This window comes from Amphibalanus amphitrite, unplaced genomic scaffold (assembly GCF_019059575.1).
Source record: "Amphibalanus amphitrite isolate SeventyFive unplaced genomic scaffold, NRLGWU_Aamphi_draft 001249F_arrow, whole genome shotgun sequence".
NCBI lineage: Eukaryota > Metazoa > Arthropoda > Thecostraca > Balanomorpha > Balanidae > Amphibalanus > Amphibalanus amphitrite.
The window spans coordinates 107,085-120,288 of NW_024882742.1; the positions used below are offsets into that span (position 1 = coordinate 107,085).

Sequence of the window (13,204 nt, forward strand, 5' to 3'; positions counted from 1 at the left end):
CGGGCGCCGAGTCGCCCCGCCGCCGGGGAGGACGAGCCACGACCGGCGCCACCCGCTGGCCTCGCGCGGAGAGGAAGCCGCCGCCCGCGCGCCGCCGCCGGCCGCCCGACTCCAGAGCAAGGCAGGCGTTTTTACCGGAATACGGCGTCGGTTTCTCGGTGGACGGCTATTCAGAGTGGCCGCGGGGCTGGGCAGTCATCACACGTAGCCACCTGCACCAGGTGGGGCGGGGGGCGGGGGGGGCGGAGGCAGACGGCAGGACTGGGTCGGCTGCGTTACGGTAGGGAGAGTCGTGGGGTCGAGCGTCTATCCACTTGATCGGTAGAGATGCCGGAAACTCCAACCGTTTGACATAGCTCATTTAATTGCTGTTTTCAGGGTTGAGGTAGACTTCAGAAAAACATGGCTCCTGTTTTCATTCCAAGATTACCGACAAAGGCTAGAATTGCGTGTTTGATTCGATTTGATGATTTGAGGAGAACTTAGCGGTCAAATAAAGACTTTCATTAGGAAGTATCGAACACCAATGGGCGAATCGTGTCTGTGTCACAGCCAAAGAAGCCCACTGCAACTGAAGCACCCCAGCTTCGGTTCAAGTATATTTAATCGTTAAGAATATCAACAGACAATTTATGTTTGTTAGCCGTAAATTTTGCAGAATAATCAGAGGATATGGCGAGCACTGCCACACACCGTTTCCGTTGGTACCTTAGCTAAAACATTGGCGGCATGTCCTGACGCACCTCCAAACCTCCCCAACCTTGAACGGGCCGTGCCCATAGACTCATCTCCCTGTCCAGTGGCCGGTGCGTCCCACTGGCAGCGCCCCGAACGGCCGAGATTTTCGCAACCGATCCCGGCCCGAAGGTCAGTCGGCTCGGCGCCAGGTACGGGCAGCGCGGCCCACGGGGCTGACAGACCGGGGGCGTCGGACTTCCCCGTCGGGGGTCGGGTGTAGTAGCCTATACGCACTGGGGGGGGGGGGGAGGAGGACTGGCGCCAGTGTACCCAGACCTGGTGACCTTAGAGGGCACATTTGTACCGGCAATACAGCCTGGTATGACATGGACAAAAAGTACCCAAGGCAGGGCATGAATCCACAAAAACGTAAGACTGGGTGACAAATTTGAGCGTTCATCCGAAATGATAAGGCAGGCGTCCTTGGGGCGGCCAGGGGGTCAGGGTCGGGTTTGTTGGTCAGGATTGGGGGGAGGTCCGAACATCAGCTGATCATCTGCGCGGCCTGGGCCAGTCCCAGGGGAGCGGAGCGGCGGCTCAGTGGACCGCGGCCGGCGCCATTGCGCTGCTAAGTACCACGACACGGGTTATCCAGCACGCGAGAGAACTGAGCAGGATGCCGGCGGCCAGCTTTCCAACTGGTCTGAGCGGGGCGGACCGGCTACCGGCGAAACGGCCGGCCAGGAGTCACTCACGAGCTACTCCGCAGTCGTTTATCTACTGAGATCACTGACAGCGGCAAGCCCACCTGCAGTGGATCCGTGACACTTGTCCGGCGTTCCTCCACGCGCCGGCCGGCCGGACCGGTCGGGTACTGACACCGCCACCGACCCCGGGTCAGCCCCGGCCGGACATCCATGACCCGGCACAACACAGGCCACGGGCCATCGACGGTGAGCTCGTCAGAAGCGGACCAGTGGGGCTGGTCAGGTCACGATTCCATGAGAAGAGAGGCTAGCCCTCTCATGGCCCCAGTGACGACAACTTAGGCGGTTAGGTTCCAACTGTGATAGATAACATTCGGCTCATGGTTCATGGTCCCCATAACAAATGCTTTGGTTCGACTTATGGTTATTATTTCGAAGCATAACTTATTTACCAATGTAATCCCAAACACATAGCACATTTCTCAAGATAATGGCAACGCCTCAGACCCCTCTATTTTGCAACTGAGCCATATCTCTTGCACCGCATTCGTTACCATATGGGCCGAATGCCGATATTGATACTGGCCGCCGCAGGGGTCGGGGTGAAAGTCAGTCGCGCAGGCTGGCCAGGTGCACGCTGGGCTGAGTAGTGAGCACGGCGAGTTCAGATTTAGACATCATACGGACAATGGACGATGGGCAGTTCTGAACGGATGAGAGTGGACAAATGGGGACTGAGTATCTGGCATGATGCCTATTTTCTGGAGAGTGGAACAAGGCCATATATCCATAAATGCCATAAAGGTATGGAACATTGGAGCGGAGATGGATAGTAGATGTATCATGGATGGACAAAACTATGGACAGGAGTAGACAGAAGTTGCAAGTGGTAGACAAAAAGTAGTCAGTAAATATAAATGCGTGGACGTTAGATAGAAGACAGGCGTACTGGATGCGACAGGAAGACAGTCTGGGTTCACAGTAGACGGACCGGGATGATACCCCGATGGGCCAGTCGGACTGCAGGGCTGGAGCCGGCCGCCGCTCCCCGCTGTGCCACGGCCGTCCACTCCCCCGACAGGAAGGCCGCCGATGGACCAGTCTCCCTCTATAGCCCAGCTGGGCTCTCCCCCATCCAGGACCGGTTGCGAGGGCCGGCAGACGACGGAGGGCCGCCGGAACGAGAGAGGGGAAGGCAGTCGGCAGTGTGTTGTGAGGAAAAGGCTGCCAGGTCACCGGAGGTCAATTAGACAACACTTCGGCGCTTAGCGTCGTGACATTTCTCCCTCTCTACACATACGTCTCTCTCACATGCGTCTCTATTCCCAGACGTTTTCGTAATCCCTGAAGTTTTCGTTGTCTTGAAGTTTTCGGTCATCCTGCCCGCCCCTCGTCGTCCACTCCCCTCTCCCTATCCCTATACCTCACCCCTTGAGCTCCCCACTGGCCGCCACCAGCACCGGTTGTGCAAACTTGGCGGTGGCGGCGGTGGCGGCGGTGGCGAAGGCAGCGGTGGCAGCGGTCGTCGCCGTGCGCCATGCATACAACTAGGTCAATACCATACGCTGGCAACTTGACGAGCCAGCACGGCGCGGCGCCGGTACAGTCGCAGCGACGAACGGCCGGCGGCGGTTCAAATCGACCGCCGCAACATCGGCAGTGACACAAGGAATTAGTCGTTTTGCCAGCTGATCGTGCAAAGTGATGATGCGCGCGCGGGTCAGGGCTAACAGGCGTGCCAGGTTATTCATGAACGGTCGAGCGCCCTCGGGCCTCGCCTCGCCTCAACAGAACATGTCTAAGGCCTTGCCAATACCTCGATTGTGTTTGTGTTCGGTGCACAGGAGGCCATGCTCACACTATTATCGAAGAAAGCGCAGACGTTCTGAGCGCTGCCAAAGCCCCGTTGTTAGTTTAGTTTGCTCAGTGTCCCATAGCAGTAACAAGGGTTGGAAAAGACACTTATTTCTAAGCATGTCTGACTAGCGATCGTAATTTGTAAGCAAAGATGCTAGAAAGAGCCGAAGATACATCATGAGTCACATCGGAGGACACCGCACTAGTCGCCATGATTTTCGAATTGGGTGGCAGCCTCTCAGAAGCCACTCCTGAACAATGTCAGCTCTCCCCGCAGGCTATTCATTAACATCCATACTAGACCTGCCCCAATCTAGCTGTTCCACTAAGTGGCATGCTAGCATCATGCGATGGATGTGCCACTCTAAACAATAGAAGACCGGCCTCTGTTGCAACATCGCACCAATGTCAGCTGTAACTAATCGAGTCGTCTGTGACTCGCGTGTGACCGTGCCAGCGTGCACGCGCGGCATGAGAGGCGGTTCTCCGGCCTCATCAGATGGATCGCCACAGCTCGACCTGGCTACAGCTGGCAGCCAGCCAGCCATGGGCCACTGCAGCAGCGGTAATAGTCACGGCATCTGCGGCGACGACAGTGGCCTTCCAACTCTCAGTTTCAGATAGAGCCCAGCGGTGTTGGCCAGCATACACCCACATACCCACCAGCTCGCACTGAGGTAGCCGGGTGTATAGTATACTCGTACATCCCAAGCAATGAGACTGAAGCACGCCGCCGCCAGGGAGCGTCCTATCTCCGTCGCTCGCGAAGCATATCGGTCACGGCGCAGTGCCGCCACGACCCTGACCCCGGCCAGTGGGACACGCAGGGCCGACAGCCGCCCGTGGCCCGGTGGCGGACTGCATCTCAACACAGAACCAAACCCCAACACAACCCTATCCGAGTTGAACGGACTTGACTCGGGGTAGTAACTAAAAGCCACAATCTTGTGGATAGCCCAACGAAAGTAACGTGATACAATACAATACCGTCCTACACTCACACTCCCAAGTCACACCCCTCAACCCGCATATTTTGGGAGAAAAGACGCAAGCCATAAGCAGAGCAGAAGGTCCCGTTGGACAAAGTTCTACCCCCTTGGGGAACTCACCTCAAAGTATCCGGACTTTCTGACGGCGCGGTGCGAGCAGATGACCATAATGGTGAGGATGACGAGCAGCGCCAGGCCGGTGATGTTGGCAGAGCCGGCGAACCAGCCGATGCCCATGGACGTGTCGAACAGGTAGTCCTGCACCGTGACCCCCGAGCTCTGCGACATGTTCACTGCCGGCGGAGGACGAAGGTTAGGGTCGGGGCTGATGGACTCGCTTCAGACTGCCAGCCGTGGCAAATCACATCAGCCAGCTCATTCACAATAGAACGAGCGAGGACGGGTTGAGGTCAGATCATGTCAGATCCGGTAAGGTTAGGCCCGTTTGAGTCGGGTATGGTCAGATGAAGTTAGGAGGCGTTTAGCCCATGAGCTATACTGTCCACCACTTAGACGGCGCGGTTAGAACGGCATAGATAGGACCATGGGCGACACGCTGGGGACAGTTGAAGGACGCGTCATCTCGGGCCAGACCGCATTAATTGAGCCATACGACGTGACCTTGACGCTATTAATAGAGACATATTCGGGTCACATACAGATGGGGACGTGTACGGAGGTCGTTCGGAGGTGGGATGGCACGGAGGTCGTTCGCCAGGTCAATAAACCGCACACAGCTCTTCACTTCTTTGCTCGATGCTGGCCGCCTTGTGCGGTTATCAATATGGGAGAGTGGGATGGATGGGATGAGGTGGGGGGAGGGGGTGATATTCATGCTGCACGATTATCAACGACATTGGTCGAAATGAAAACCAGGCGTTACAGCGAATTCTTAGAATGCCCCGAATATGTCTCATGCCATTTTGTGGACATTTATCATTGATACAAGGGCAGGCAACCAAAACACATGCCTGTCCTGTTTCCTCGCGCATGCCACCGTCCATGACCAATGACTATGTAGTATGTAATATCATGTCCATGCCAGTGACTGACACACAGGAGGAAAACCCTGGCGACACTCACCAAAGTTGGCCATGTGGAAGAGGGTGTGCGCCGCGCTGAGGATGTAGACCGACCAGCCGGCCATCTTGTGTAGGTAGATGTGATGTTCCAGAGGCAGCAGTTGCCCCACGTGCCGGGAGCGTAGCCAGGTGAGCATCCGGCGCAGAACGAGAACCAGCACCATGGCGCAGTCGAAGTTCAGACAGAAACCTGCCGGGGACAGTCACAGGTCAGACAACAGTGCCATTGTGCAGTCGAAGTTCAGACAGAAACCTGCCGGGAGACAGTCACAGGTCAGACACCAGCCAGCGTCAAGGCGCAGTCAACGCCTAAACAGGACCATACCAATACGCAGTAAATGTTGAAATAGAACCCTGCCAGCGCTCAGTCAGTTTAGATATGTCAACCAGAGCTCCAAAGGTACGCAGTTCAAGCTCAGAGCTGAGCTTCGTCGAGACGCATCTAAAGTTTAGTTTGAATCCTGCCAATGTCGCACTGCGAAATGCGCAGGAGACTCACCCAAGCCCGCTATCAAGCAAGCACTCAGTACACGATCGTCTACACACATACGAAAGCACCGTCTCACTCCCAAGGAAAGTCGGCCAGGTTTCTCCCCACCCCCGTAGCGGTGGGTAAGGCTCTGGGTTCGTGGGAACCTTGCGTCCACGCGCTACTGTGAGCCGACGCCGCGGGGTAGGCCCGTGAGACTGAGCTGCGGTGAGACGGTTACCTAGCGAGCGATGCTGGAAAAATCCACGAAAAATCGACAGCTACACTACCAGACCGTAAGCGTAGGTCGCACAAGTCACAAGAAAGCAAGCACTGGCTAAGCCATAACGGCGCCGAAAAGCATCATTGATAAGACAATTGGATAACTCGGTGTTGATGTTTATACAATTTCTAATCGTTTTCAGACGTTGGTACAACCATGCTCTAGGTCTAGGAGCCACTCAATTAGAGCTAGATATCAGAGAATCCGTGATGCCTGAGCCAATCGCTCTGAATGAATCCCGGTTCATCGAATTTGACAGACAGTTTGACGCCCTTGCGTCTGCCACAGCTCATTACACAGTTTGAAAACAGCACCGCTCTCAGCCGAACCTACCATGACGGCGCGTCACGGCCGGGCCGGGACCACGCACTGGGCCGACCCGGCCCTGGCGTCACGCGGCCGTTACGCGGAATGTAACGCTGCATTAGTGCGGCGGGAGTACTGTAACCGCAGCCCTGTCACGGTGTAATGAGACCGAACCGCGGCGCATTCCCGACAGTCGACGGGGTGTGACGCGGAACCCGCCAATGACGGCAAGACCAGATTATCAGTCACCAGTCCATCAAATGACACGTCAATCCACAGCATGCCATGAGCCCAAGAACCTCCAGTCCTTCATACAACCTGTCATTACGTCGTCGCATTCTTTACGTGCCGTTAGTTCTAATTATTTGACGATGAACAAATCAACACTTATCGGTCTGTGTAAGTATCGGTGCTCGTCCTTGGGCACTCAGCGCACACCTGCAGACGCGACAGCCAAACCGCTGGCGATTAGCGCACAATGCAATCCCGACCTACCCCAATTTCTGCGGCCGGGCGGCGGCACTGCGAGCGCTTGCCGCAACAGTCCAATCAAAGACAACTTTCGCGTGGGAGCCACGCCGCTCCACGTCTCCGGCCGTCCGATCTGCGCCGGTTTCGCCGCCGGCGGTGGGTCTGTGTTACCAAACGGCAAGGAGTCGCCACGGCCACCGTTTATCGCATACCCACTCGAACATAGAGCCACGCGCCCCCGGGGAGGCGGCGAGGATTCACACGAATCCGCGCTGCCGACATACTAAGGTCAGGGTCAGCGGTCGGTGGTCGGCCGGCGGCGGGTCAGCGGTCGGTGGTCGGCCGGCGGCGGGTCGGATCGGGATGCCTCACTGATGACTGATATAAGCTGGACGCTATTGATGTGGCGCAAAAGTTTGCAAACAGTAAGAAATGGTGAAATCAATTATCCATGATAACTCATAACGGTGATGGTATCAGCAGCAACCGAGCCTATCAACTGCGACCAATCCTTGGCCTTCATGCAATGGATATCCAATCCACTGATGACTGAGCTAAGTGGCGACGACTAAATTACAAAACTATTCCATTTTAAGGCCTGGCAACTTAAGCTTCTAAGATTGTTCCACTCTTGAGCACAACAGCGGGCTGTCACTTTAGTTTAGTTACAGTCTGTCCTGAACGAGGCAATCTGCGTCGCTCGGCTCCCACCCGCCGCGATCCGAGAGGCGGCCAACGGACGGTCGGTAGTCACGGGCGCGCTGCCGCTCGGGAGAAACCTGCCGTCCCGTCTCGGTGACGGTGACGGCGATGACGCAACCGGCGCGGCGCCAACGCCGGAAGGGTGCTGTCGGCGGACACCCGGGCTGAGTGGACGTTATACTCACTGCGGGGGTGCTGCGTACTACCGTGTTATGGTTTTTACCTCTGAACGACTAGTCCAATGCGCGATATCGGACATGGCATGGCATGCAGGACTGGCCAGCGATAATTTTACCCTGGTACGCTTATGGCGGTGTTCGGAAGGGATCGGTCATTGTCGACCAATGGCGTGCACTTATCTGTGTGCTCATCGATCGTTCACGTAATCCGTTAACCGAACTATGACAGAGTACCTATGCGTGCGAGACTTTCTTCTCTTTATAATCGCCTTTGAAGCAACGTCACAAGATACCCACATACACTGGGTGTTTCTGAAAATGCTGACACATTTGTTTTGGTATTTGGAGGAATTTACTGCAATTAAATGCACGTGTTCAATGCACGAGACGAAAGAATAGTTTTTGAAAATTTGTTTGACAGCATCGGTGCTTTCATTCAATACGCCGTATTACTGACACGAAGGAAAATGCTAAGATAGTGCATTTCTACTACGAAACCAATTCTGTTGTTTTGACACAATGGCGCTGATCTGGATCTGGATCTTGATCTAATTTGGACAACCGGATCTGGAGCGAGAAGGCCCAGGACGAGGTCGCAGAAGATCAGCCGCACCCGCCCCGATGCACTGCATGGTGCGCTGTGAGCAGCACGGGCATTATCAGCCCAATCTGGATCGAAGATGTCGCGGGCGACGTCCTCACGGTGACGGCGGAGCGCTATCTGCAGGTCCTCGAGAAGTTCTGGACTGCGCTCCAGAGGAAGTCCAGTGGTATGATCAGTGGTTGCAGCAGGATCGTGCCCCCGCTCATGCAGCCACTGTGACCCTACAGTGGCTGCAGGAGCGCTTCGGGGGAGGGGGGGGGGCTCATTTCCCGAGGCACCCCCACCAGGTGGCCACCGAGGTCTCCGGACCTCACGCCGGCGGACTTCTACCTCTGGGGTCATGTCAAGGAAAGAGCCTACAAGAGTGAACCCCGAGACATTCCCGAGCTGAAGGCTGCGGTCCGCGCGTGCGTGAGGGCGGTGACGCCCCAGGAGCGCCGCCGAGTTCTGGAAGCGCAGTGCACCGTCGGGTCGAACTCTGTTTGGCTTGAAGTGGTGGTCGCTTCGAGCACCTGCTCTAGGTTCCGAGAAGGGGATCAAATAGTGATCATTGGCGATGGATGTGAATTTTTAATGATGACTGATTAGTTGTAGCCTATGACGATGAGTGTGCGTCAATAAACATGAGAGATATAGGAGAAATAAATGTGTCAGCATTTTCAGAAACACCCTGTATTTGATCGTCCTCTAGCATAGTTTCACGATCTACACTGTAAACCCTGCAACATTCGCCTTCTTTTACTCTAAAAACAAAAAACAAAGTCACCATTGCTGCTTCAATCGAACATGATGTGTCACCAACGAGAGCGAGAGCTTGCCAACGCTCTCGACCGGTGGAAGCTCAGAGCGTGCAACTCCCGGTGGAGAGAATTACAAAACGTGCAACTCCCCGTGGAGAAAAGCACAAAATGTGCAACTCCCGTCGCGTTCAATTTCGCCGCCAAACGATAGCGGCACAGCGTCCACCGACCAGAAACCGGGCGTAATCGTACTATAGTTCGTTTTTCTTAAGTTTGCCCCTCACTGTAAACGTCTTTTTGAACACAGCACGAGAATTGCTAGCTGAATTACTTAGAAAATTGGTTGGCGCACATTGATTTGACCAGATTTGACAGACGATCAATTTGATCAAATTTATTTACTATTTCACAGACTCGTAGCTCGTATTTGCCAATACCTACAGCCCCACAGGGATAGACGACTTCTCGGGAATTATGTCTGAACTAATAAATAAATTGCACGGCGCTTAACATAACGTTAAATCGTCGGTGTTCAAAGCTTATTTTGAAAATATTATTCATATCTACAATACAATGTGCGCCAACCAGTTTTCTCAGTAATTCAGCTAGCAATTCTCGTGCTGTGTTCAAAAAGACGTTTACAGTGAGGGGCAAACTTAAGAAAAACGAACTATACGCATGCGGACGTTGATCTAATGAAGCAAGAGCATGGCCTAAGTGGTTACTGAAATAGACGGGGACCGTCCGGTCCCCGAGACACAGTCACTGATGGCGTCAGATGTAATGAGCGGCGACCGCAGGAGATGACGGGTCTCTGTAGCTGGCCACATGGCCGGACAGTTTCGCCGGAGAAAGTTTGACCCTCCGTACCCGCGCAGAATCGGTTACAACATTCACTATAACTGGGGGTCGTTAGAAATAAGCCCTGACAATAACCAACTAACCACCCTCGTCTCTTCCGGGGCTATACGACATCGTGTCATCACTCAGCAATGCAATGATCAGTTTCAATTGGTGTTCTATTAGAAGGGCAGCTATGATGTAATTCTCAGAACAAATCCCACATGAACGACACAGCGATATAAACGTGTATCTCATTACCCAAGACGCAATAACTGCTGGGCGGTTAATGTGCTGTTTCCTTCAGTGACGACCCTAGCCTCACCTGAGCGGAAGAACCGCAGGTGAGGCAGTCTCAGAAGAGCTCAGCTCCGACCTTACAGGAGCTCAGCGCGGATCACGGTGTAAAAACCCATGTCCGGTGGTGGCCAAACGGAATCCGTGGCGCAGCCAGAACAGATACTTAATGGCTGCACAACGGCGGAAGGCCCTCCGTCGTATTTTTTGCATTAGATCTTGTTTGCGTGTGAGAAAGTAGATAGTAAGCTACAGAGCTACCCCACCAGAGTGTTCGAAAAGAAGCCGTCTTGACGGAGTCCCAATTCACTCTTGAGCCACATGCATGGTTGGGTTTGGCACCCTTCTTACACATTTTCATATCCATGATGTTACCCCCTTTCACCCCTACCATCTCCCCACAAAAATCGTACCCAACATCTGATCGATTTCAGACTCCAGTAGCGCCAGTTCTCGTCTCACCCATACTTCCCTTCCAGCAAGTCCCGTCGCTCACTCACCCTGCCTCAAATCCTCCCCAGTCTCACCTGTGCCGCGGGCCATCTGTTCGAGCAACGCCCGGTCACGGTACTGCCAGACGCGCCACCCGAACAGCGCCAGGTTCGTGCCCGCATACAGCGCCGTGAACGCCAGAAAACTGGCCGCGTTCCTCAGATAACCGGCACGCAGGAAGCGCGGACGGCGGAAGCGCGGTCGAGACCGGCACGGAGCTGCCTTCAGCCTGTGGGAGGGGGGAGAAAGGGTCAGATGGGTCAGATGAGGTGGAAGTACAAGGCAGTGGAGACTGGTGTCAAACGTTCTAAGCATGGCAGAAGTCGAGAGAACATGACATAGAGAGTAGAGACATAACAACCGAGACAAGCTTCAGCAAGGATCAGAGAGATCAGATGAGGTAGAAACAAAGGGCAGCCGGAGCTGGCATCCAGCAGTCTTCAGCACGCAGGAGAAGGGAAGGGAAAGGTCAGAGTGAGAGTTATTTGCTGTCAGTGATGGACTATTGATGACGCTTGATGTCTGACTAGAATACCTTAGTAGAAACAAACGGATGACTACCGACCAGGTGCTATCATTTTTACTACCATGGCGTTAAGTGGGTGCCTCCTGACTGTTGTTGACGATGGCTGCTTGTTTGCCGGTGCCTTCTGGTCGTAACTCGATGCTTGTCCACTTCTTTGTCCCGGGTAAAGCCCTTACTGGCCACCCAGTGCATACATGAAGCCTGGAGGTGAATGAGTGACCGGCGAAGAGTATTGTGTGTTTATGCGCGGAGAAGCAGGCGACGACAGAGCCTGAACTCGACTCGCCGTCCTCAACAGTTCTAACGGATCAACAAGAGCAGAAACAGTTTAAAATAAAGGAGTCACTCAGAGCTGGCAGGCACGAGCGTCGGACATTGCCATTAGAGCCGGACCCGACTCAAGCAAGGCGGCGCCTGCTGAGCCCTACAACCGTTAACTACGGCAAAGTCGGTCGAGTACCGGACAGGCAGAGGAGCAAACACTCAAAGCCCCACGAAGGGTCGGTAGAAGCTGTATCGGACTCAGAGAAGTATGCACTGTGTACTGTGAAGAGATTCGGTCAACCGTGACCCTCTGATGTTGCAATACAAACGGTTCCGAACCCGTGAGACAGGAGCGCGCCATATGCCACCAACTATCAATTAGACAAATAGAGCATCTTGGCAAAGGCAAGGGACGAAATCAACCGTAGCGGTGACATATCAGGGACATAACCACACACTCGCTGCTTCTCTTCCTCGCCACTCTGTTATCACGTCTTATCACTGTTATCACTTCCATCCCTAAGAACAAGAAACAGGACCGTGTCACCACCCCTGAAGCACGTGACTTGACACCATGTCACCACCTCCAGAGTACGTGCTAACACCATGTCAACACCCCAAAGCGCGTGCTGACACCGTGTCACCGACAACTGCTGCCTGTCCTCTCTCAGTCCCGCCAGCCAACAAACATTGCAGTTTGTTCCGGCGGCTGAACCGCTCGCTGCAATGCAATGTTCCAGAGCTAACATCTACCTCTGCTACCCGACCCGGTGTGAAACTTACACCCGGGCGCGGGTCGTGCGAGGCTGAACGGAGCACAGGTCGTGTCAGGCGGCTGTCGCCCGGTGCGAGCGGTACATGGCCGGTGACAGGGGCGGTTCCGGGGTCATTTGCGGTAACGTGTGTGAAAGGCGACTCGGAAGTGATACCCTTGATGTGAGAGTGAAGCAACATGCTCTGGCTGACAAAAATAATACCGGGTGGCCCAGAAAAAACGTTCCCAATTTTAAATAGATATTTCTCAGAAAGTGATAAAGATACAACATTGAAACTTCCAATAGTCAATGCGGCATATATTTTCAGCAAATGGTATGATTTTTATGTTATTCGGTCTATTACTTTTTAAACGGTTCGTGTTTCTAGCATGCCATGTAAAAATCACTTTTTTTGCTCAGATGTTTACTAAAAATGTGAGTGAACGGGCCACTTCCATCTCGGCACCACGGCCTGCAGCCATGACTGCACTACTGGCAACTAGCCTCATTGATGGTTCAGGCCTCAGGGTGACACATTCCCTCTAGCTTTTTTTCCTTATTCGGTCGATTTACTATTTGATCTTCTTGAAAGGAAGGCGATCAGCAGTAGCCCATGCACCGTGCCGCTCCTTCTCTTCGAAACAGGACTTGTGTTGAAACGAATGACATCTATTAACGCAATTTTGGCTTAGCATTTGAATATTGGGCACATTAGTGGGACAAAAATATTCAAAATAACAGCACACGTGCTGGTATCATTCACGTGTTCTATTTTTTTCCTATTTTTTCTAACATGGTACGTCTAAGCCAATCATTACTACCGTTCAACAACGGCAAAAAAAGCAAAAACGTCTTACTTAATTTAACATAAGATTGCTAACTTGAAAATGATGGTACAGTGTTATAATTTGGCATACCAATGCGCAAAGAAGTGACGCAAACTTGATGAAAATTTTGGCTCGT

The 13,204-nt window shown here is 53.7% G+C and overlaps 1 protein-coding gene across 1 annotated transcript in view; it reads right to left on the minus strand.

Moving 5' to 3' along the window:
* The window catches only part of LOC122371484 (NADPH oxidase 5-like), a 43,798-nt gene that overhangs the window by 19,017 nt on the left and 11,577 nt on the right, over positions 1 to 13,204 (minus strand). The window contains exons 2-4 of the mRNA XM_043347836.1: positions 10,732 to 10,925; positions 5,315 to 5,503; positions 4,352 to 4,524 (exon numbers count right to left, since the gene is read on the minus strand). Coding sequence (XP_043203771.1) covers positions 4,352 to 4,524; positions 5,315 to 5,503; positions 10,732 to 10,925 — 556 coding nt within the window. The remainder of the gene's footprint in view (positions 1 to 4,351; positions 4,525 to 5,314; positions 5,504 to 10,731; positions 10,926 to 13,204) is intronic.